Raw genomic sequence first — 27,154 nt, 5'->3', positions numbered from 1 at the left:
CTGATAAGCTGTATATTAGCATGTCATATTTGTATGTTGCATTGCATCGGGGTTGGGTTGATGTTATTTGGAGGAAAGCCTGATATCTAGCAGCTCAGCTGGAATTATCTGATTATGTGTCGAATGTCGGTATAGCCTGGTGTGTAGGGATAGGTGGGTTGATTTTATCCCAACATGGTGTGTAGGGTTGGACGGAGATGGTGTGTACAGGCTGGTGGGTAGGACTTTGATGATCTGTTCTGCATCTGTATCTGTATCTGTAATGGGCTCCAGCCCCAGACTGTATTCTGATGTATGTTTGTATGCATGTTTTATCTGCGGGGATTACACACTGAGTTTGCGAAAACTCACTCTTTTCTGTTTTATCTATTCAGGTAATCCCCAGTGTTAGACGGATCAGAGCAGCGAAGGACTCAGCGGTCGCCACATGGTTTTCCACTTGGACTATTTTCTGTTTACTTTTGATTTAATTTATATTTGGGGAAATTTTGATGTAATTAAGGCCTTTACGGATTTTTGCTTAATTTGAGATTTTGCAATGTGTTACGGTTTTTATTGCTAGTAGTAGGAAAGCTCGGGTTTTCAAAAGAACCGAATGTTTTATGAAACTACCACGCATACGAAAATGTTTTTGAAATCTTCCACAAAGTATAGCGTTTTGAGAATGGATAATGATTGAAAACAAATGACACGTTTTAGAAAATACCATAAGTTAATGAAAAGTGGGACATACGAAGAAATGGTCTTAACATCATTATGATTTCTAAAGCACTATCATGTGACATTGTTAGATTCGGCCATAACGTCTAAGCCGGGTTTGGGGTGTTACATGGATCCCGTATCAGCATTGAAGGTTCCAACATTCTGCAAGTAGAACATACTAGCAACCAACGCAACTTCTTCTTCTGAAACCCATTTCCTTTTGGTTCGTCGAGAACTTTGTGGAGAAACATTTGATTGTGAAAAACCTGGCATAACTATATTAAGAAAAAATACAAATTAAAAGTAAATTCAATATTATGAATCAAAAGGTCAACACTTTATAAAATTACAACACAGGATGAATCGAAAGAAAATAAATTATAATTCAACAAGTCTAGTACAATACAAAAAATAATTCAAACACCACCAAAGTTTCATAAACTAGAAACATGAAATAATATAAACAAATTAATGTTTACTACTTTTACCCTAAACCTAACTAATTTCTAAATGCTTTCCATTCATCGAACATTTGGTTAGCTAGTTCCATTCTCCAAGTAGCCCATGCATCCGATGGATGAATATTTACGATATTCGGATCATCGTCATCTATCACATTACTAGGTAATCCTTCTCACAACTCTGCTTCAATAGGATCAAGACTCATATAGGTTCGAATAAAATTATGGAGCAAACAACATTTAATAATGATTCTATTGTGCACCCTCATAGGATAAAATGATGGACTCCTAAGTATTCGTCATCTAAGTTTTAATAACCCAAAGCATCTTTTAATAACATTACGCGCTGAAGCATATTTCATATTGAAAATTTCTTTCGGAGTACTTGGTTGGTAACCCTGACTCCACTCATTCAAATGATATCTTTGTCCTCTAAAAGGTGCAAGAAATCTGTTACAATTTGTGCATCCAGCATCAACTAGATAATAACCTATAATAAAAAAAATATTTCTCATGGTTAATTTCCCAAAAAAGTATGATCTTAAAGATCAATTCAAAGTCCTTTAATTTTTCACTTTACCATGAGGAACTTTTAGTCTATGTCTCCTACTAATGGCATCTCGAAGAACCCGTCCATCAGAAACAGAACCTTCCCAACCAGGAAGAACATAAACAAAATGCATATCAGGTGTGTAAACACCTAACATACTTGTTGTCATGTCACCTTTTTGCGTTCGATATCTAGGTTTATCAACTGTTGGAACCCTAATCTTGATATGGGTTCCATCTAAAGCACCTAAGCAATCCTACATCACATGTATAAAATCTCGAGTTAGGATACTATATTTAAATCTAAATCAACTAAATTATGTACGAGCTATATATAGAACTCACTCCAATACCTTGAACCCTTTCCACATTGGGTTTGTAGAATTAGCTGTAATTGGCTCTGCCCTTTTAAAAAACACATCTTGTAAACGTATGACAAATTTTAAAACATTGTGAAATGATCTGGTAACGGTTTCCCTGGACCTATTAAAGTGATGCTTGATAACTCGATTTTTAAGGTGACGAGAAATTATATGTAAAAACATTGCCACAGGCTCATTGACGACTTCAATCCCCCTAAAGTTTGTAACATCTCACATAGTTTAAAAAAGGTAATTCTATTCAACCTAACTTGTTCAATACAGGTCTCGTCACTAGCATATACAAGTCTTTTCACATAATCTCGTTTTGCATAAAAATCTAAAATATAGGATCTAATCATTGGTCTATAAGTATGTAGGCTATGGATGGCACCCAATGTAACTAAGAACCAACTCGCAATTATACACATTTGCAACCATATTGTTAATGCAAGACCAATTTTTTTACAGCTCTCACTTTGTACTATTAAAGGCAAACGAGCCATTACTGCAAGATATTAAAGTGTTACATATCTTCAAATCATAATAAGAAAAATGACACACTATCAAAGAAAAATGAATAATACATATTAAGAATCTTTACAAAGCACAAAATAGAAATTACAACTATCTTTGCAAGTAAAAAACTTGAAATTCATTTCTTTATCAATCACCCAAATAAATAAATAAATAAAAAGAAAAAATGTGTTTTTTGGATTTGATTAATTGATGACTGACATTTAATAATTATTTTTAAAAAATACTCACTTAATACATTCACATCCAAATAACATAGTTCCCAGTTATACAAAAAATACATATATTATATGAAATTTTTAAAACGTTCGATCTTTAATTTACCTTTTAAAAGTTTGTACTCATCCTCACATTGTAATTAACTAATGTTTTATTTGAATTAATAATTATGAATAGAAAAATATATATTATTTTGTTTGAATAGTTAAAATTAGTAAAAGGAAAAAATATAAATTTAATAATTTTTATGAGAAAAGAAAATAAATAATTGAATATATTATTTTTTATAAAGTACATATTTAATAGTTAAATAAAAAGAGTTCAACTTCCTTAACTTAAAATTTCACTTAAACTAAAAAGGGTATTTATATAATGTCTTAATTTCTTTTATTTTATATTAACTCAATTAGATTATAAGTATATAGTGTGTTAAATATCTTAAAAATTATGTATTTTAAAATATTCGATTATTATTCTTATTTAAATAAAATCTAAAACTCCATATAGATTACATCCTCACCATAACATGATTTGTTTGTAGCATTTTACTTTCTTTTTTTTTTTTCTGCTTGTTTATTGAGATAATTTTATCTTTGAATAAAAGAAGTTCAGCTCTCCTATTAAAAGTAATGAGTTCACATGTAATTTTGGTATTATTATTATTATTAATTTTAAAATTTTAGTTTAAAAATATACTAAATTAAATACACTATATTAGCAATTGTAGATAAAGAATTTTTTGAAATAAAATATGTTTGTAGTGTTAATTATAATTTTTAATCAAACAATATAAGTAATATAAAACATTATTTAAAGACAAAATTAAATATAACATAAATTAAATATATCAAAATTAAAAATAGTTTAAAAATATATTAAAAGATTAAAATAGTTTTAAATGAAACATATCGAAAATTAAATATAACTAAAATGTTCTTGTTTAAAGTAAAAAAATCAAATCCGAATTGTAAATGTAGTTTAACATGTATAAATTGTCTTTCCCGTATTACTAGAAAAGAGTAATGGTATATTCATTCCAATTGTAACACCCCAAACTCAGCCTAGATGTTATGGCTGAATTCGGAAGTGTCACATGAAATGAGGTTGAAAACCATTGTTGTGAAGTTAAAACCACACCAGTTCATTAGCTCTTTTCGCTACTATCAATTTCAAAACTCTCATTCTTTTAATTCCTTAGGGGTAAAATGTATTTGTAGTGGAAGCTCTAAAAAAAATCGTTCTGTTTAGAAAACGTTCAAGATTTTAGAAAAACTTGCTTTTGGTAAAAATCCGAGTTAAATCGCGTTTTGCAGTCATAAATTCATAAAATCGCAATCTAACCCAGATTTAAGCAAAACAGTCTGTAAAGTCCGAATTACATAAAAACCATAATATACCAGAAGAAATTTAAATCGTATATTTAATCAGTTCGAACATGTGGTCACCGAGGGGCTCCGCAGCACCGATCCGCCTAACTCTGTGGATTACATGTACAAAGTAAACAGAAAAGAGTGAGTTTACGTAAACTCAGTGTATAACCCCACAAAATTAAGCATGCACACAACCAGAAAATTGGAATCAGTCAGATACAGATTCAGGCTGATAAACCATAATATATACATATTTTTACCCCATGCTTGGCATATTTTTGGACAATTTATCATAAGATTCATTGAATTCGATGCTCCTAATCCTTTAAATGCATGTTTTATACTTAGGTGAGCACAAGGAGGCAAAAAGAGCAAGAAACGGGCCAAAAATAGACAAAATAGGCCTAATTCAGTGTGGCACATGGCCTAGGCACTTCCACACGGGTGATCTTTTACACGCCCGTGTGCCATGGCCGTGTCGATACTAAACCAAGTCAGAATTACACATGGCCTGAGCACCTTTACACAGGCATGGCACACGGCCTGTCCCTGTCGAGCCCAAGTCTAATTCTACTCGAAAAAAGCTAATTTTGAGGGTTTTGAGGCATTTTAAAGTCTATATAAACACCCTAAAAGAGGATTGAGCGGGACACGCAGAGTTGAAAGCAGAAAATACTCAAGGACAGCCATCAGAATTACCTCAGAGGCAGGATATACATCAAGACTAAAGATTTCCATCCAATTTCCTAGAAGTTCTTTGGGTTTCTTTATGCTTTGTTGTTTTCCAAAATTTGAGATGTTTTCCATTATTATTATGAACTAAACCTCCTAAATACCTAAGGAAAATAAAACCTAAGATGGATTTTATTATTATTTGAGTTATATGATAAATGCTTGTTCTTATTTTTAATTGTGAATTTAACCCTTGCTTTAATATTCCAGGATATTAATTCAGGTTTTTGATGTGCTTATTCAGTGGAGCAAAAGTCCCTGTTTAAGAGTAGATCATTTATAATTAAGCGGAGTTGCATGCAATCCTAGAGATAGGACGACATAAATCTGCCGGATTAGAGTTAAATCTAATAAGAGAATCCATAGATCGAGTTAATGTGACAATAGGAGTTTTAATTAGAAAGAGATTTCAGTTAATCAACTTAGAGTCAGTTGTTTTTAATCTTGAGAGAGATTTAACATAAATCAGGGATTTTTACGGATTAAGTCAAGTGAATAAATTGTCTAACTCAAAGGTAATAAGTGAAGTCTAGGTGGATTCTTCCTTGGGTATTGTCTTCTCTGTCAGTTTTCTAAAAAGTATTTTCCAACTTTAATCTCCGTCGTAATCTTAGTTAATTAGTTTTAATTTAAAAAACATTATTTAATTCTTAGGCTAGATAATAAAAAGATAGAATTTCTAGTACTTTTAGTCCTCGTGGATACGATATTTCCGGCCTCACCATAACTATACTACTGTTCGATAGGTGTGCTTGCCTTAGTCGAATTTTTAGTTAGTTTAGCAACCATCAAGTTTTTGGCGCCATTGCCGGGGACTAAGATATTATGAATGCTTAATTTTTATTACTTTAGCCATTCTTTATTTTTATTGCAATTTAATTTTGTTTTTAATTTTTCTTAATTACTATATTTTATTTTCTATACTTCTGGCAGGATTTTATAGTTTATGATTAGAAGAAACCAATCAGGACCTCTACTTTTTGATAGCGAAATTGAAAGCACAGCTCGCAGAAATCGAAGAGAAATAAGGCGAAGCCTACAATACATAGAGGAAGAGCGAGAGGCCGATATCCATACCACAACCGAGGAGATGGATGATAATCAGAATAATCCGTTACCTCCAGTGGTTGCTGCAAATCCAGTAAACCAGGATCTTGCTACTCGTACTATGTATGATTATGCTAAACCTACTTTAACAGGAACCGAATCGAGTATAGTTAGACTTGCTGTCGCTGTAAATAATTTTGAACTGAAACCTAACACGGTTCAAATGATACAATAGTTTGTTCAGTTTGATGGCTTGCAGAACGAGGATCCAAACACTCATTTAGTAAATTTTCTGGAATTTTGCGACACCTTTAAGATCAATGGTGTTTCTGACGATGCCATTCACCTTCGGTCATTTCCATTCTTATTGAGGAATAAGGCTAAACAGTGGTTGAACTCGCTACCGCGAGGGCCAATCACCACTTGGGAACAAATGACCGAAAAATTCTTGTTTAAATATTTTTTGCTAGCTAAAACGGCTAAATTAAGGAATGATATCTCTTCTTTTGTGCAGATGGATCTAGAAACTCTTTATGATGCATAGAAGAGATAAAAGATCTATTGAGAAGGTGCCCTCACCATGGGTTACCTCTTTGGCTGCAGGTTCAGACTTTTTACAATGGTGTGAACCCCTCAACAACGCAACTGATCGATGCAGTCGCCTGTGGACCTTTAAACAACAAAATAGCTAAAGAGGCTTACGAATTTATTGAAGAGATGTCATTGAATAACTATCAATGGCAAGTCATGAGAACAAAGTCGACAAAAGTAGCCGGTGTTTTCAACCTCGACACGGTTGCTGTGCTCTCTAACCAGGTAGAACTTTTAAATAAAAATATTGATGGTTTGTATGGTTCTACTCAGATACATCCAGTGATAAGGTGTGATTCAAATGGAGGAGGAGTACACAACACAGATTATCCATCCATCAACCCTAACACCGATGAGGGACAAGTCCACTATATTGGTAATAATTTTAGACCACAAAATAACCCATACAGTAACACTTATAATGCAGGTTGGAGGAACCATCCCAATTTCTCGTGGGATGGTCAAGGAAATCAAAGACCACAACATCCTCCAGGTTTTCAACAACCACCTTACCAATAAGAGAAGAAACCAAACCTCAAAGAGATGCTCACAAAATTTATCTCGGTGTCAGAAACTCATTTTCAAAATACCAAAATAGTGCTTAAGAATCAACAAGTGTCAATACAAGGGCTCAAAACTCAAATAGGACAGCTTGCTAATTTGATCTCTGAATGACCACAAGGTAGCCCACCAAATAACACTGAAACTAACCCAAGGGAGCAACTTCATGCCATCACTGTGCACAATGATGAAGGGTTAGTTAAATCTAAACCGAAATCGAGGCAAGACAATGTGGAAGATAAAGGTAAGGTTGATGTAAGCAATTGTACACAACAGCCGGTAAGCAAGGAGTATAAGCCTCGTGTACCATACCATAAGGCAACAAGGAAAGACCACATGGACGAACAATTCGGTAAATTCCTTAAATTATATTGAAGCTTTTTCGCAGATGCTAAACGCAATTAAATTTTTAAAGGAGCTTTTAGCAAATAAGCGGAAGTTGGATGATGCGTCGCATGTGGAGTTCAACGCAGTTTGTTCAGCCATTCTACAAAATACGCTAGCCAACAAACTGAAAGATCCAGGGAGTTTTAATATCCCTTATTTAATTGGTAGTTTAAATATTAAGAATGTGTTGGCTGATTTAGGGGCAAGTATTAATGTCATGCCCTATAAAATGTTTAAACAACTAGGTCTTGGAAAATCCAAACAAACTAGGATGAGCATTCAATTGGCAGATAAAACAATTAGATTTCCTAGGGGTATCATTAAAGATGTGCTTGTCAAAATTGATAAATTTATATTCCCAGTTGACTTTGTTGTTCTAGACATAGATGAGGATAATGATGCACCTTTAATTTTAGAACGACCCTTTTTAGCAATTGCTAGAACTATCATCGAGGTTGGCACAAATGAATTGATACTTCGTGTAGGTGATAACATGATTAAACTTCAAGCTCGTGATTCTGCTAAAATATCTAGTAATCGAGATGATTGTTTAAGTTCGGTTAATTTGAATAATGTTGCAACTCAAACTCCTTTACAGGAGTCCCCTAGGAAGAACGTGATGGAGCCTCATTCTAATCCATGCGACAAAAACAGAGTGACTCACGAAGAACGAAGACTTCAGCTCAATGAACTAGACGAATGGCGAACACATGTCAAGGAGAAACCAAAAGCACATGATGAATCAAAGCAGCACCACGATAGGCGTAGGGATGAAGCAAAGCAATTTAAGGTCGGGGATAAAGTATTGTTAGATGAAAAGGACCTCTGAATTGCTATTTCAGAGCATAATACAAACAGAGCGACTCCTTTCACGGTACTGAATGTTTTCCCATACGGTACAGTGAGGTCAATCATTCTCAATTTGGAATTTTCAAGGTAAATAATACTCGAATTAGACCTTATTTTGAAAAAATTGATAGTAGAGGTGAGAAGTTTCAACACCTCAACCTACCGTGACAACACAAAATTGAGGTAAGTCGAGCTTAGACTCTAAATATGTACTTCTCGGGAGGCAACCCCAGCACTAACACAACTAACTAGTTCATTTTAGCTATTTTTCATGTTTTTTTATTTAGGTTCAGTGACCCCACGGCCTGGACACATGGGCGTGTCCTTTGTCGTATGGAAACAGGGCTAAAAATCCCCAAGTATCGAGCCACACAGGCCTGTGACACGACTGTGTGGACCACACGACCTAGACACACGGGCGTGTCTGAGGCCGTGTGAAAACTTGAGCTAAATTTTGAAATTTTAAACAAGTCAGAGAGTTACACGGGTAAGGCACAAGGCCATGTGTTCGTACACACGGGCGTGTGGGATACTACATGTGCATGGCAGAAGTGAAGGACATAGAACACGATCGTGTGACACGGCCGTGTAAACCACACGACTGAGCCCCATGGGCGTGTCCTCAGGCCATGTGACGATTGGGCATTCAATTTTTGCGACAAACATAGGCTAAACTCTAGACACACGGGCGTGTGACACGGTCGTGTGGCCCAACACGGGCCTCACACGACTTTGTCCCCTTTTTAAACCCCCCAAACCCTAACTTTTACTTTTGTCTTCTTCCCCAACTCTACCACATTTAGCCGCCGCAGCCTTCAACCCCCCCACGCCCGTGCCCCCCAACGCCGACCTAACCAGCAACCTCCTCCACCACCAGTCACCCCCTCCTATCCTTTTCTCTCCCTTCTTTTTCTCTTATTTTCTCCCATTTTCTTCTCTACTTCCAACCGCTGGACCACCGCCATCCACACCTCCGACCACTGCCGTGGTTCCTCCCCTTTCCCTCACCTTTATTTTATTTTACTTATTTATTTCTTTCTTTATTTACATCTTTAGTGTTATTCCATTTTTATTTTAATAATTTCTTCATTCTTAAATTTTTCTATTATATTTGTTAGTATTATTATTTTTATGAATATTATTCTTCTTATCATTACTTTGATTGTTTTGTTTTATGACTCTTTCATTTCTATCTTTGTTCTATTATATTATATTTTATTATTTTTAGTATTCATATTTCCTATATTTGCATCCATATGTTTTAAATTAGTTTGATACTTTATATTCTTTTCATGATTTTTCTTCCTTTTAGTTATTTGTTAGTACTATTGATATATGCCTATATATTTTTCGGTCTTTGCTATTTTCAATGATAGGATATATATATATATATTTAGGATATTACTATTATTTTTACTACTTTGATTTTATTGTTTTCTTTTCTTCGATATCTGGTAGAATATTCGGTGTTGATTTTTTTTTTTACTTTTGTTATTTTCAAGAGCAACATGACAAACACACGAGACAAGAAGACTGCAGTTCCTGCTTCGAAAAACCAGAAGGGTCCCGGTGCAACCTCTTCGAGCGCCTCAGCCGAAGCTTATCACCCTTTACTTCAATTCTCCTCCAGCCCACAGGATGACTTATTTCAGATTTTGCGCGTGCGACCACTGGGTGTGGGCCGTTGTATTGATTGGGCCGCCTTGGAGCATGTCCAACTTGCTCACCTGATTTGTTTCCATCTCGATACTGCCCCGTGGGATCGGTTTTTTGTAATTATCGAGCCCACCTATTTGGAGCTTACATTGGAGTTTTGCACTACTTTCCATCTACAGCATGTGATGAATACCCATGATGAGGCTGGTACTATTATTTTTAGACTTGGTGGACTCGTAAGGCACATGAGTGTACTAGAGTTTGGAGCTGCCTTGGGCCTCTACACGGAGGAGTTCATGGCGTCTGAAAATTTTTTACATCCGCACCGTCACATACACCACTCACCCTCTTGCTGTTGGACCGACCTTACGGAGAGTACCATTCCCTATGACGAAAGTTGCTCAAAGGTGACTTCTCTTACTCTAGCACTACGCTATATCCATGCTATCTTGGCTCATACCTTGACTGGGAGGAAAGAAAGCACCGGCATCGTTAGCACCACCGATGCTTACTTCCTATGGAGCATGGTGACTGGTCATGTATTTAATTTGGCATATTTTATCGCCCTCGCTTTTTGCCACCAGATGGATCGCCATAGGAGGGGTCCCATTTGCCTTGGACCCTACGTGACTCACCTCGCTCGACACTTCGACCTCTTCGACACTCCAGAGATGTCATCGACACTTACACTAGTAGGCCAGATGTCTCCTCAAGGAATATTGAGTATGATCCACATGAGGATGATTCGCCCCCCCTCAACATAGACTCATTCAGTCTGATGACCAAGATGAGCCAGAGGACATTACTGATGATGTTCCTCCTCCTCACAAGGACCCACACCTACCACCACCACCTCTGAGTCGCCGACCTCCTGCTATCACTTTGACAGACATATCCGAGCGACTCACTCACTTTGAGCTGCAGTGTTTTGAGCGATTCAACAGCATCGATGCCACTCTTCGACAGAGTTGCCACCACTTCCACATCTCTCCTTCAGCACCGTCGACCCACGACGCATCTAATGATGAGGACCTTTGAGTCCATTTATTTATTATCATTTTTATTTTTATTTTTATTTTTATTTTTATTTTCATTTTTATTTTTATTTTCATTTTCATTTTATTTTGTCTTTTATTTACTTTTGAAGACTTATGTTTTATATTTTGAACTATGTTTATCTTTTTAGTTATTATCAAGTACTCCTTTAATGCTCTCCCACCGTTGTGTTTATTTTCTTATTAGTAACTCAGAATCATGCTTTTCATTGGCCTTATCTACAATTCTCGCTTTCGCTATTCTAAGGATTTCCTCTAAAAATTTAGGGCAGTCTCGCTTCACTCTCTCTCCTCTGATATGATGCTTATATTGTGATTATTTATCTTTGTACATTGAGGAGAATGTACATTTTAAGTGTGGGGAGATTATTTAGATGATTATCAGAAAATCTCTGAATTTTTATCTTGTTCTCAAATAATTTTCTCATCTTATTATTAGAGTGAATTCTGATTGATTTATGATTTTTATTGATATGTTTTGAATTAAATCATAGGTAATTGTGCATTGATTGTTTAAAATTTAAGACATTAGAAAATCAAGCATGATAAGTTGAAACTTTTGAGAATTACAATTGCTAAGTTGTTCCCCTGAATTTAGGTATTATCTTGAGTTTTGAATTTACAGGATTGACATCAATAACCCATAATTTTCGTGAGATTTTGAGCCTTTTAGAGCATATATCTTTCTTGCTCACTGATTTTATTGGTTATGAGTGTGTCAACATTGATTTGTTATTCTAGAACTTGCTTCGATTATGCATGTCAAGACCACACCTTTGATTTGATATACTAAAATGATAAAGGCACTTAGGTTTGACCCCTAGTGAACCCCTCTGAGCCTTAACTATTATTTCTTGATTTTCCCCTTAATACTAACCCACAACTTAACCCTTTTTGATTCATTAAGAATTTCTCCTTTCTCATTGACTCCTTTTTATCGAGATTTGATTTGATTAGTTACCTAACTATGTTCCTTCATTCCAGTTGCTAAATTATCTCTTATTATGTACTTTCCAATTAAATACTTGTTCTTATTCTAAAAAAAACGTATTTTGATATTCATTCAAATTACATATTGTTCTAAAGAGCTTGGATAAGTTTAAGTTGTTTTATTGAGAAAAAGCTCACATCATTAGTTTCGGATGGTTCGAATTCTGGCATTTTTTTTATTCAGCAATTAGCTTCATTTGTCTAAGTTTGGTAATCTATTAAATTAATCCCGATTCTAACCCTTTTTGGCAGCCTTTATCCACACCTTTAACCCAAGCCCTATTACAACCCTGTTAAAGACCTTTAGATTTGTGCATCATTCCATTATAGTGGTGGAGATTTGATTTTCATGCAAGCCTATGGTAATAACTTTTCATGTTTGACTATTGAGTGCACTATTGAGTGCGTAATTATTGAACCTTAAACACTCTGAGTGATTTTAGTGAATCATTAGTGAGGATGCCAACCTTGTTAAATTGGAATTAAATGTGATTACTTAGATAAAGGGGGATACCTATGATTTTATGATTGAAATGCTCAATTTGGATTGTTTGAAACTTTAATGTTCTTTTAGTTAAGCTCTTAACGTATGATTACGTATGGATTATTTCAAACATTATTAAAGAGAATTATAAATTGAGAAGAATTTATTTTAATTGTGAGTTGAAGATTTTGCTTGAGGACAAGCAAATGCTTAAGTGTGCGGATATTTGATAAACAATAATATATACATATTTCTACCCCATGCTTGGCATATTTTTGGACAATTTTATCATAAGATTCATTGAATTCGATGCTCCTAATCCTTTAAATGCATGTTTTATACTTAGGTGAGCACAGGGAGGCGGAAAGAGCAAGAAACGGGCCAAAAACAGACAAAACAGGCCTAATTCAGCGTGGCACACGGCCTAGGCACTTCCACACGGGTGATCTACATGCCCGTGTGTGACACACGGGTAGACCACACACTCGTGTGTCATGGCTGTGTCGACACTAAACCAAGTTAGAATTACACACGACCTGAGCACCTTTACACGGGCGTGGCAAAAGGCCGTGTCCCTGTCGAGCCCAAGTCTAATTCTACTCGGAAAAGGCTAATTTTGAGGGTTTTGAGGCATTCTAAAGTCTATATAAACACCCTAGAAGAGGATTGAACGGGACATGCAGAGTTAAAGGCAGAAAATACTCAAGGACAGCCATCAGAATCACCTCAGAGGCAGGATCTACATCAAGACTGAAGATTTCCATCCAATTTCCTAGAAGTTCTTTAGGTTTCTTTATGCTTGTTGTTTTCCAAACTTTGAGATGTTTTCCATTATTATTATGAACTAAACTCCCTAAATACCTAAGGGAGATAAAACCTAAGACAGATCTTATTATTATTTGAGTTATATGATAAATACTTGTTCTTATTTTTAATTGTGAATTTAACCCTTGCTTTAATATTCCAGGATATTAATTCAGGTTTTTGATGTGTTTATTCAGTGGAGCAAAAGTCCATGTTTAAGAGTAGATCATTCATAATTAAGTGGAGTTGCATGCAATCCTAGAGATAGGACAACATAAATTTGCCAAATTAGAGTCAAATCTAATAAAGGAATCCATAAATCGAGTTAATGCGACAATAGGGGTTTTAATTAGAAAGAGATTTCAATTAATAAACCTAGAGTTAGTTGTTTTTAGTCTCGAGAGAGATATTAACATAAATCAGGGATTTCTACGGATTAAGTCAAGTGAATAAATCGTCTAACTCAAAGGTAATAAGTGAAGTCTAGGTGGATTCTTCCTTGGGTATTGTCTTCTCCATCAATTTTCAAAAAAGTATTTTCCAACTTTAATCTCTGTCGTAATCTTAGTTAATTAGATAATTAGTTTTAATTTAAAAAACATTCTTTAATTCTTAGGCTAGATAATAAAAAGATAGAAATTACTAGTACTTTTAGTCTTCATGGATACGATATTTCTAGTATCACCATATCTATACTACTGTTCGATAGGTGCGCTTCCCTTAGTCAAATTTTTAGTTAGTTTAGCGACCATCATAGGCTTAAGCCCATTAGGGATACAGATGCAGATTTAGGCCTTAGCCCATCCCAGATACAGATACAAATATGCAAATCAGAATCAGAAATAAGATATCTTACCCCCATCCACTACACACTATCTCTGACCATCCCTACACACCACCATGTAAGGTTTTAAACACCCACCCAGCCCTACACACCATGTTGTACCAATGCGGCACATAACTGATATAATGTATCCAAGCTGCCAGATAATAGGCATAAACTGCCTTTCAGAACACTTCCTCCAATAGACATCATCGCACCCCAATAACAGTAACAGATACAGAAATAGTATGAAATTTAACATGCTCAACATGCTCTTAACCAGATCACAAATAGTCATACAGATTAATAATGAGACATACACAGTACTATCATGCTTAGTATAGGTCCTCAGTCAATCAGATCATACTATTTAGGGTTTAATTATCCCTTACCAACCCTACAGTAAGTCCACAGTCATTTGGGACGACCCGTGCAACCTTAGGTAAAAATTCAAATAAATGGGCCCCCACGCCCAAGTGGGTTGCCCGTGTTGGCCCATCTGTCAGATTGGCCTTGCTTATGTGGATTACACGACCTGGCCCAGATACTACACGTCCATGTAGCCCACACGCCCAATTTGACCTAGCCCGTGTGGCCAACACAGCCACACTCGGGCCACCACACGGCCTGTCCCCGCACGACCATGCCTTCATCGATCACATGGTCGTGTCCTCACACACGGGCAACCACATGCCTGTGTAACGTCGACAGTGGCCATTTTCAGCTTTTTCCAAAACCTCGATTTTTGTATTTCAGGTACACACCTAGTTTTGATTTTGGAGCACTTGCAATCCCAAGATCACCATAACCTAATAAACCAATTGAAAACACTAAATCAACACAAAGAATGTTTCAAATCACTAAAACCCCCAATTAACCAAAGTGCTCACCTTTGCCAAAATAAGCTTCTCAAACTAAAATTGCCGATGAATCGATTGTTTGCAGAACCCCTCTTACACATCCAGCCAAAACCAAACATTGAACTCCACAATCATGAAAAATTGCAACCTAAAACTCATAACAGAAAACCCTAACACTCCACGAAAAAGAAAGGGTACTTACAAAAAACTCGACTGTAGAGTCAGTGGTTAGAAACACTTGAACAATTGATCAAAATTGAAGACTACCACTCTGACGATTAAATACACACAAGAAACTGGAAAAGGAAGAAATAAAAGAAAACACAGAGAGAGAGATGGGGAAAAGTAATGTTAAATTGGAAAGAACAAAAATTTTGGAAAAAGAGAAATTAAAATCTAATAAAATAAAATAACCCACAATTATTAGTCACATCCCTACAATCTCTCTACTTCCCATTATCCCGAACCTACCATTATCATAATTCCAACTCCACCCAAACACTCTCAGACCACTGAAGTAAAAGCAACGTCCACGCTCGCGCAGAGACTCGAACACAGGACCTCCAACACACTGACTCTCTTACCACTCAAATCAGCAGGCTCATTTTGATATGAGTTACAAGGTAAGCCTACCATTTAAGAATAAGGCTTGAATCCAAAAATAAAAAAATTTTCTCAAGGTAAGGCTTGAACTTAAGACCTCCCACACGCACCCAGAACACTTAACCACTGAAGCAAATACACATTTGTGTCAAATTTTTACAAAACCAGGAATAAAAAGTTGAGGCGTTAGAACTCTACCCCCTCAAAGAAATTTCGACCTCGAAATTTACCTGATCAGAACAAATGAGGATACTGCTGACACATCGAGTCCTCAGGTTCCCACATAGCTTCCTTAGTGCCATGGTTCTGCCAGAGAACCTTCACCAACGGTATAGACTTCCTCCTCAGCACCTCACATAACACCCCTAACCCGTATCCGTCACCAAAATAAGGTTACAAAGTATTATCGATCAATACACATCATTAACAAACATTTATGCATTTCAATAACAAAATAAATTCATCTGAATCATATTGTCCCTTCTAAGGTCCTACGAGACCTTAAAACATGCTTAGAAGTGGTTCGGGACTAAACCGATAACATTCACAAACTTTGAGAAACTTATAAAATTTCAAACTTTAAAAGGTCACACGCCCGTGTGAACAAGCCATGTACCTCACACGGTTATATGACACGCCCGTGTGGAAACAGGCCATACATACTAACTTGCACCACACGGCCGAAGACACGCCCGTGTGCCAGGCCATGTGAAATCTAAGGGGGTTACTAACTTGGGTCACACGGCCAACCACATGCCCATGTACTAGCCTATGTGCCACACACGGCCAGTATACACACCCGTGTGTCTAAGCTATGTCAAAACTGTTGGGTATACTAACTTTAATTCGAAGGGTACCCCAGGGGACACATGACCGTGTAACATGACCGTGTGTCACACACGGCTGAGACACACCCCCATGTCTCTACCCGTGTGGACAAAAAATAGGCCATTTGCAAAGCCAATTTGCCACCATTTTCTCATGCTCATCTAGCCATCAAAATGGTATCATTTCATCACAAATATAGACAGCCAAAACATGCCAATTCACAACATTTCATGCCATTTCATAATCAACCATTTCACTACTTAAATTCTCAACCAAATTCATAACAAAAAAATATACCAAAATCATTAATCTTGCATAACTTCTAAATGCATTACATAATCAAGCTACAACATATCAACATTCCAATATTAATACTCCAATTTTCAACTAACTATAATAACAACCACATACTAAACCAAAACAAGCCAACACATAAGACATTAGATACCTCTCACGTATCATATATTAAACCCATAATTCAAGCCAACTTAAATGGCCTTACATATCAACATTTACAAGCCAAATCTTATGGCAATAACCATAACTCAAAACATACCAAAATGACACTAGCCTATACATGTCATATACCATATATACAAAGCTCCAAAAGTACCAACAAGTAGTCAATAGTGTGATGATGGTTCCCGATGATCCCCGATGTCCGAACTAGCTTCGATAATCTATAAAACATGGAAAGAACACACAAAGCAAGCTTTCAAAGCTTAGTAAGCCATACACAAATAAAGTCATCACATGAGCATTTACATATCAATTCAAGTATGTTTAACATGGTTAATCTCATTCAAATTCACAAACCTTTCTCATTGAACATATATTCAATGTCTTAATCGAGTTTATCAAATATTTCCCTTTTTCAATACTCGTATAAATTTCGTACGTACCTGAGTCACTTAGCTCATTCACATATTCTTTCTCGTCTTGACTTTGCCTATTGAACCGTTCGGAATCATTAAAGATACTTGGAAATCACATAAGCTCGTACAATGCCATATCCCAGATATGGTCTTACATATTATCACATATCGATGCCACTGTCCCAGACAGGGTCTTACACGAAATTGATTAACGGTGACAATTTCCCAGACATGGTCTTACATGTAATCACATCTCGGTAACCTAATGTCATGACATTCGTATGCTATACTATTCCTAAGGTTCGTATGGGACTTTCGGATGTCGTAACTTCGTCGATTCATGCCCATATTTACTCTTTCAACATTCATAGCATTTCAGTGATAATAAAATATACATAATTCAATTCAAAGACATTTATTTGCATATAAACTTACCTCGTAGTCGGAATAGACGAATTAGATCGATTACTCGATAACTTTCGATTTCCCCCGATCTAGATCCGATTTCTTTCCTTCAGGATCTATACATATTCAAAATTAATCTATTTAATCACCAGTTCAATCCATTTCAACCACAAACACATAATTTAGCCAATTTACACTTTGGCCCTAAACTTTTACATCTCTTACAATTTAGTCATTATTTCACAAAATCACAAATTACACAATTTATTTCTAGTTTCGTGCTAGCCGAATTTTCATAGTGTACATATTAGCCCATATTTATCATTTATTCATACATTTAACCTCACATTTTTACATTTTCACAAATTAACCCCTTTTATGCAATTTCACTAAAAATCACTTTGTAAAACATGATAATCTATCAACAAATACTCATTTTCCATTATCAAACATTCAAGAACTCAAGAATTCATCAATGGAAACTTTCAAAGTCATAAATACTTTCAAAAATCGAAGCAACGATCACAAAAACGTAGAAATTATCAAAAATCGAGCTCGAATCATATCTTAATCAAGCTAATTACTAGCTGAAACCCTAAACACATTCAAGCTTCTTCTTTTCCTTCAAATTCGGTCAAAATAGATTAAAGATGGACATAAATTCAATTTGTTTTTATTAATATTAGCTTATTTACAAAATGACACATTGACCCTTAATGAATAAACATTAAAATTCCACTAATTATGGATATATTTGTCCATCAATTATTCAAATGGTTTAGTAGTGTCATAAGGGCTTCACACTTAATAAACCATAGTAATTTGCACTTTTAACTTATAGCATTCTATTTTTGCATTTTACGCGATTAAGTCCTTTTATCAAATTAAGCTATTAAACGATAAAATTAGCTCACGAAATTTTCACACATACATATTCACATGCTATAAACACTGAAAATAATGTTAAAATGATTTTACAGCCTCAGATTCGTGGTCCCAAAGCCACTGTTCTGATTTAGCTAAAATCAGGCTATTACACCTTAACATCTCGATCCAAACTCTGAACCGGCTCCTCCTCAAAGGTCAAATCCGACCTAACCTCGATATCCTCAACGGAGACTATGTGAGATGGATCAGATCAGTACCGCCTCAACATCGAGACGTGAAACACACATGAATATAGTCTAAATATAGAGGTAGCTCCAACTGGTAAGCCACTAGTTCCACTCGTTTTAGAATCTGATACGGCCCAATGAACCTAGGGCTCAGCTTGCCATTGCGACCGAATCTCAAAACCTTCTTCCATGGAGAAACCTTAATAAAGACAAAATCCCCCACTGAATACTCAATGTCACGTCCCTTCAGATCTGCATAAGACTTCTAACTATCAAATGCCGCCTTCAGACTATCCCAAATCAATCTAACCTTATCGTCGATCTCTGAAACATACTCAAAACCCAAAACTCGACGTTCACTCAACTCAGTCTAATACAGTAGAGTACGACACTTATGACCATACAGAGCTTCATAAGGTTCCATTTGAATGCTAGACTGCAAGTTGTTATTGTAGGCGAACTCGGCTAGCGGCAGATAATCCTTCCAACTACCTCGAAAATTGATCACACAACTCCGAAGCATATCCTTCAGTATCTGAATCACCCTCTCGAATTGACCATCGGTCTGAGGATGGAACATAGTAATGAAGTACAATCTCGACCCTAGAGCTTCATGTAACTTCTTCTAGAACTGAGATGTAAAACGAGGATCTCTGTCAGAAAGAATCGACACTGGAACCCCATGTAGCCTTACTATCTCAGAAATGTATAACTTCGCTAGCTTTTGCATAGAATAATCAGTTCGAATCGGAATGAAGTGAGCAGACTTGGTAAATCGATCCACGATGACCCAAACAGTACCCTTCTTAGTGGGTGTTAAAGGCAACCCACTAACGAAGTCTATCGTTACTCGCTCCCATTTCCACAAAGGAATCTTAACTAGATCCAACAAACAGAAAGGCCACGTGCTCAACCTTAACCTGCTGACAAGTCAAACAACAAGCAACGTAATTGGTAACCTCAAGCTTCAACCCTGGCCACCAATATAATTCACAAAGGTCGCAATACATCTTATTACCGCTGGGATGCATAGCATAAGGGCTATTGTACGCCTCCCTTAGAATAGACTTCCTCATATCAGAATCATTCAGCTCACAGATTCTTCCTCGAAAACATAACATATCATAACTATTTAACCTAAAATCAGAAGCAGTACCACTCTCAACCTGACAAAACCGCACACCCAGACTCTTATCCACTAACTATTTATCTTGAATCTGCTCAATCCAAATTGGCTTAACCTGTAACTCAGCTAACAGACTCCCATCATCAAACAGACTAAGGCGAGTAAACATCGCTCTTAAATTAGACATCACTCTTCGGCTTAGAGCATCGGCTACCACATTAGCCTTACCCGGATGATACTCAATGATGCAGTCATAATCTTTGAGCAACTCAATCCAATGACGCTGTCTAAGATTTAACTCCGCCTGAGTAAGGAGATACTTGAGACTCTTGTGATCAGTGTAGATGATACACCTCTCACCATACAGATAATGTCTCCAAATTTTCAATGCAAAGACCACTGCAGCCAATTCGAGATCATGCATCAGATAGTTCCTTTCGTGTGTCTTAAGCTGACGTGACGCATAAGCCACTACCTTACCATCCTGCACTAGAACACATCCCAAACCGATGTGCGACGCATAACTTTACACTACAAACTCATTACCAGGTTCAGGATGTATCAAAACAGGAGCCTGAGTCAGAATAGACTTGAGCTTCTCAAAGTTCGCTTGCAGATCATCAGTCCAGACAAAAGGACACCCTTACGCAGAAGGTCAATATGAGAAGCTGCAATCAAAGAGAACCCCTTGACAAACCGCCGATAATACTGTGCCAGACCCAGAAAGCTACGGATCCCAGATACATTCTTAGGCCATTTCTAATCCAGCACAACCTCAATATTTTGAGGATCAACACAAATCCCCTCAACGAAAATCACATCCCTTAGAAAAGTTACTTCACGCAACCAAAACTCACACTTGCTTAGCTTGGCATAAAGCTGCTTCTCACACAGAATTTGAAGCACAACTCTAAGATGCTCATCATACTCATCTCTGTCTTAGAGTATATACCAAAATGTCTTCAATGAAAACCACGAAGAACTAATCCAGATAAGGCTATAACACTTGATTCATCAGATCTATAAATGCAGCCGGAGCATTCCTTAAACCGAAAGGCATAAGTAGGAACTCGTAACGTCCATAACAAGTCCTAAATGCAGTCTTATGAACATCAGCCTCTTTAACCCTCAACTGGTGATACCCTGAATGAAGATCAATCTTGGAGAAAACAGAAGCCCCTCGGAACTATCAAACAAGTCACCGATCCATAGAAGTGGATACTTATTCTTCACAGTCAACTTGTTCAACTGCTGATAATCAATGCACATCTTCAAGGTCCCATGTTTCTTCTTAACAAACAGAACAGGTGCTCCCCATGGAGACACACTAGGAAGGATGAAGCTACAGTCCAGAAGCTCTTACAGTTGAGCCTTAAGCTCAGTAAGCTCTTTCGGTGCTATACGATAGAGGGCAATAGACACCGGAGCCGTACCCTGGAGAAGCTTAATCCAAAATTCCACTTCCCGATTAGGAGGTACTCCGGGTAACTCCTCAAGAAAGACGTCTGGAAAATCCTTTACTGTTATGATATTCCCAACAAAAGACTCCCCAGAATCACAAACACTTACATAGGTTAAGTATGCCTCACACCTTTTTCAGACCAGTTTCTCAGCTACTAGTGTGGAGATCACTTGTGATAGATAGTCTCGATGCTCACCAATCACAACCACCTCCACATCATCCTTGGTCTTCAGAACATCCCTCTTAGACGCATAGTCCAAACTGACTCGGTGCCTCACCAACCAGTCCATACACAAAATTAGGTCGAACTCTCCAAACAAAAGCTCCATCAGATTCACTAGAAAAATAGTCCTTTACACCTCTAATGGAACATCTCTATAGAGTTTACTAACCTGAACAGACTGCCCCAACGGACTCAGTACAGTAACCTCACTAGTAGTGCTCTCCACAGAAATCCCCAAGGTTTCAGATACAGTACTAGCTATGTATGAGTGAGTAGACCCTATGTCTATCAAAGCCACGTAAGGTACATCAAATATAAAAAACGTACCGGTGATGACGTCAGGAGCATCGTTGTCCTCCCGGTGATGTGCAACATAAACCAAAGCAGGCTGCCTTACCTCGATCTGACCAACACCTTTGCCCAATGCTCTCTGTCCATGACTCATACCGTTACCACCCCTCACGTGTCCACGGCCCTTAGGTGTCTGCTGAACTACTCTCTAAGGCTGCACAGTACTCGGAGCTGAAGCTTGCATCTGATTTGTCTGCTATGGACACTCTCTAATACAGTGATCTAGAGACCTACACCTCAAACAAGCCCCAATCCTCCTCCAACACATACCTGGATAGCATCTCCCACAATCTCAATAAGGTAGCATCCCAGTAGAAGCAACAGGGCTTCCCGATCTAACTGGCCCATCAAATTTGGCCTTTTTCTTATGCCTCTGCACAGAACTCGAAGGCTCTGAATCCCTCTTGTTCTTACCTCTCTCCCTATCTCTATTATGGTGCTCTTCACAATTAACATCCTCGGTGATCTTCGTCTTCTCTACTAGAACAGAAAACTCAGGCTCCTTCTATGGAGTAATCAGAACCCTCAGATTATCCCTTAGACCATCCTCAAACCTAACACACTTTTCATACTCAGACGCTACCATGCCTCAAGTGTAGCGGCTCAACCTCAAAAATTCGACCTCATACTCGGCCACAAATCAGTCACCTTGTGTGAGATTTAGAAACTCACACCCGCGAGAATCAAAGTAGCTAGCTTCTACATACTTGCTCTGAAATGTAATCTTAAAGAATTCCCAAGTCAAACGATCAGGTTGAGTGCCCTCCTTAACCGTCAACCACCATTGGTAGGCCTCATCGCAAAGCAAAGAGACTGCACCCTTCAATTTCTTCTCAGGGGTACAGCCCAAATCGTCCATAATTCTCTCATTGGCCTCTAACCAATACTTAGCCACATTAGGGGCGACTCCTGTAATACCCCTAAACAACTCAGCTCCATTAGACCAAAGTCACTAAGTTACTGACCCTCGGCCCCCAGATCCAGAATTGGGTCCAGCGACCCTCTCTAATATATTTAGCATGGCTTGGGACAATGTGTCGTCCCCAGCCAAATGATTCTGAGGCCCAGTCTAAGAAGAAGGTGACACAGGTATCTCACTAGTGTCCAAATTTGGCATGCTTCCTAGAGATGAGGACTCAGTTCGAACCTCTCTACAGCCTCTACCACGACATCGAGTACCACGTCCGTGAATTCCACGATCACAAATTGTCTAATTCGGGTTTACCTACATTAAGAGTTTTGTGCATCAGTTCAATATTTATTAACAGATATTTTATGTGATAAATATCAGAAGTTCAGTAATGTTTCTGAAAGTTTCAGTCTCTATTCGTTTCACTATAGTTTTAGAGAGTACTAACTATAGTGTTTTCAGAGTATGCTATCTACAGTATTTCAAATTAAACTATCTAAGTTTCAGAATACTTATAGGATTGGCGCTGGAGATTTTGTGTACCACGTACTAATCAGAGTGGCTAAAATCATTCAAAAACCAATTCTTTAAAACCAAATTTTGGAACCCAAAATTCACAGCCGAGTTTTGCAACCTGGCTCTAACACGACTAAATATAACACTCCAAACCCGGCCTAGACGTTATGGCTGAATTCAGAAATGTCACATAAAATGGGGTTGAAAACCATTGTTGTGAAGTTAAAACCATACCAGTTCATTAACTCTTTTCACAATTATCAATTTCAAAACTCTCATTCTTTTAATTCCTTAGGGGTAAAACGTATTTGTAGCGGAAGCTCTAAAAAAATCGTTGTGTTTAAAAAATGTTCAAGATTTTAGAAAAACCCTTGCTTTTGGTAAAAATCTGAGTCAAATTGCATTTTACAGTCATAAATTCATAAAATCGCAATCTAACCCAAATTTAAGCAAAACAGTCCGTAAAGTCTGAATTACATAAAAACCAGAATATACTAAAAAAAATTAAACCATATCTTTAATCAGTTCGAACATGTGGTCACCGAGGGGCTCCGCAACATCGATCCGCCTAACTCTGTGGATTACTTATACAGAGTAAACAAAAAAGAGTGAGTTTACGTAAATTCAGTGTGTAACCCTACAAAATCAAGTATACACACAACCAGAAAATCGAAATCAATCAGAAACAGATTCAGGCTTAAGCCCATTACGGATACAGATGCAAATTTAGGCCTTAGCCCATCCTACACACCATGTGGGGTTTAAAACACCCACCCAGCCCTACAAACCATGTTGTACCGATGCGGCACATAACAGATTTAATGCAGCCAGGCTGCCAAATAATAGGCATAAACTGCCTTTCAGAACACTTCCTCCAATATACATCATCCCTCCTAATAACAGTAACAGATACAGAAATAGTATGCAATTTAACATGCTCAACATGCTCTTAACCAGATCACAGATAGTCATACAGATCAATAATCAGACATACATAGTACTATAAGACTCAGTATAGGTCATCAGTCAATCAGATCATACTGTTTACGGTTTAATTAGCCCTTGCCGACCCTACAGTAGGTCCACAGTCGTTTTGGATGACCCGTGCTGCCCTAGGAAGAAATTTAGATAAATGGGCCCCACACTTATACGGGCCCACACGCCCAGATTGGCCTTGCCCGTGTGGATCACATGGCCTGGCCTAGATACCACACACCCGTGTGACATGCCCGTGTGGGCCAACACGCTCGTGTGGTCCACACGCCCAATTTGGCCTAGCCTGTGTGGCCTACACGACCACACTCAAGCCATCACACGATCGCATCCTGCACACGGCCATGCCTTCGTTGATCACACAGCCTACCACACGGGTAACCACACACCCGTGTGGCATCAACAATGGCCATTTTTAGCTTTTGTCGAAACCTCAATTTTAAAGCACTTGCAATCCCGAGACCACCAGAACCTAATAAACCAATTGAAAACACTGAATCAACTCAAAGAATGTTTCAAATCACTAAAACCCCCAATTCACCAAAGTGCTGACCTTTTCCAAAATAAGCTTCTCAAACCAAAATTGTCGACGAATCGATTGTTTCCAGAACCCTTCCTACACAGCCAGCCAAAACCAAACATTGAACTCTACAATCATGAAAAATTACAACCTAAAGCTCATAACAGAAAACTCTAACACTCCACGGAAAAAAATGGGTACTTAGAAGAACTCGACTGTAGAGTTAGTAGTTAGAAACACTTGAACGATTGATCAAAATCGAAGACTACCACTCTGACAATTGACCACACGCAAGAAACTGGAAGAAGGAAGAAATAAAAGAAAACACAGAGAGAGAGATGGGGAAAAGTAACTTCAAATTGGAAAGAACAAAAATTTTGGAAGAAGAGAAATTAAAATCTAATAAATAAAATAACCCACAATTATTAGCCACATCCTTAAAATCTCTCTACTCCCCACTAACGTGAACCTACCATTATCATAATTCTAACTCCACCTGAACACTCTCAGACATCAGAGCAAAAACAACATCCACGCTCGCACAGAGACTCGAACACAGGACCTCCAACATACTAACTCCCTTACCACTCGAACCAGCAAGTCCTTCTAATATGAGTTACAAGCAATTTAATATAAGTCTACCATTCAAGGATAAGGCTTGAATCTAAAAATAACAAATTTTGCTCAAGGTAAGGCTTGAACTTGAGATCTTTCACACACACCAAGAACACTTAACCACTGAAACAGATACACATTTGTGTCAATTTTTTACAAAAACAGGAATAAAAAGTTGGGGCATTACACCAATGGAGATATTTGTTTATGTCCCTTTTCCTTGTTCATTTTTTTTTTTGTTGACTCTTGGCATTTGGCAGCCTACGAGGGTATGCTGCTCTTTACCTTGGCAGCCTCCTTTTCCATTAACAAATTTCATCTTTCCAAAGTTGAACACATAACCAACTTACAACAAAGACATTGGGAGGGTATTGTTAACTTAGTACAGCCTTGAGTGACATTTTTCCCATTCTTGTTGCTACCCTCAACCACTCCTTTAGCTAAAAAACACAAACCATTCCATTATTTCAAGAGGATATACATTTAACACATAATGGTTCCAACTAAAAAATCCAAATAAAAATAAACTTAACAAAAATCTAAAGGAAAAATTAATGGAAAACATGAAGCCAATAAAACTAAAAATAACACATAATATTACATAATATTGAACAATTAAAGCATACTCATCTAACATATGACTAAACTAAAATAACTCAAGCAAGTAGTGCAAACATGCAACACCGGTAAAGCATGGAAAAAAAAACAATTTAGGGAATGGTTTAAGGTATATCACACTAGAAATGCAAGTTTCTTAAGGTTCCATGGTCAAAAAATGAACAACAATAGTATTAAACAGCAGCAACCCTTACTGTTTGTTCATTTTCCTTGGATTACTTTTATTCAATGCCATGTTTAACAAACCATCTAAATGCTAACACATACTTTTGAAATCGGACAAAACATGTCCTTTAATAGAAGAAATTTATGTTGCTGCATCAGTTCTACCTATAAGTTTATTTTGTCTTAGAAGTTCATGTCTGTATTTAAACTGTTCTATATTAACGCACTTTATCAATTTTACTTGTTTGCACCAACATTTTTGTATAAGGATTAAATTACTTAGTTATATCATCATTCAAATACATGAAAATTTTGATTGATCTTTTAAATTTTATATTAATGTTAAAGTGTATATAATTTCTATTACATCAATACGAAATTAGATTGGATCTAGAAATTCAAAATATTTTTACTTCTATATCAAAATCAAAGAGGTTTATGAGTAAAAATCATTTAACTACAAAAATAATTTGAAGGTAAAATAGTTTAAGGATTTTTCTAAGTACACTAGCCAAAATGAATCTAGATTTTGATTTTTCATATTTTTCTACATGCTAATGAGAAAAAGGCTTGCATAGATGGCTAGACTAGAATGAGAAACACAATGTTACAAGTTCTATCAAGCAGTTAAATACTCATTTTCCCTCAATTTTATGAGCAACCAAACAAGGAAGAATGAGAAACACAATGTTACAAGTTCAAAACCACAATAATTCAATAAATCATGATAAGATACAACATGCACTACTCACAACTGAACACGGCATCGAGAAACAGTGAAAAAAAAAGTTGT

At 37.0% G+C, this 27,154-nt stretch overlaps 1 protein-coding gene and 1 non-coding gene across 2 annotated transcripts; both read right to left on the bottom strand.

Moving 5' to 3' along the window:
- Positions 1–825: 825 nt before the first annotated feature.
- On the bottom strand, positions 826–2,083 carry LOC108455068 (protein ALP1-like). Its single transcript, XM_017753681.1, has 3 exons — positions 2,066–2,083; positions 1,744–1,969; positions 826–977 (listed from the first exon to the last, which is right to left on the bottom strand). The coding sequence occupies exons 1-3, from the start codon at positions 2,081–2,083 to the stop codon at positions 826–828; spliced, it is 396 nt and encodes a 131-aa protein (XP_017609170.1).
- Positions 2,084–6,457: 4,374 nt separating this feature from the next.
- On the bottom strand, positions 6,458–6,563 carry LOC128281100 (small nucleolar RNA R71). The gene has a single exon (XR_008271315.1). It is a non-coding gene; the product is annotated as a small nucleolar RNA R71 (small nucleolar RNA).
- Between the last annotated feature and the right edge of the window lie 20,591 nt (positions 6,564–27,154).

Source organism: Gossypium arboreum, chromosome 9, assembly GCF_025698485.1.
Source record: "Gossypium arboreum isolate Shixiya-1 chromosome 9, ASM2569848v2, whole genome shotgun sequence".
Taxonomy (NCBI): domain Eukaryota; kingdom Viridiplantae; phylum Streptophyta; class Magnoliopsida; order Malvales; family Malvaceae; genus Gossypium; species Gossypium arboreum.
This window is presented reverse-complemented; position numbering and strand designations above follow the sequence as displayed.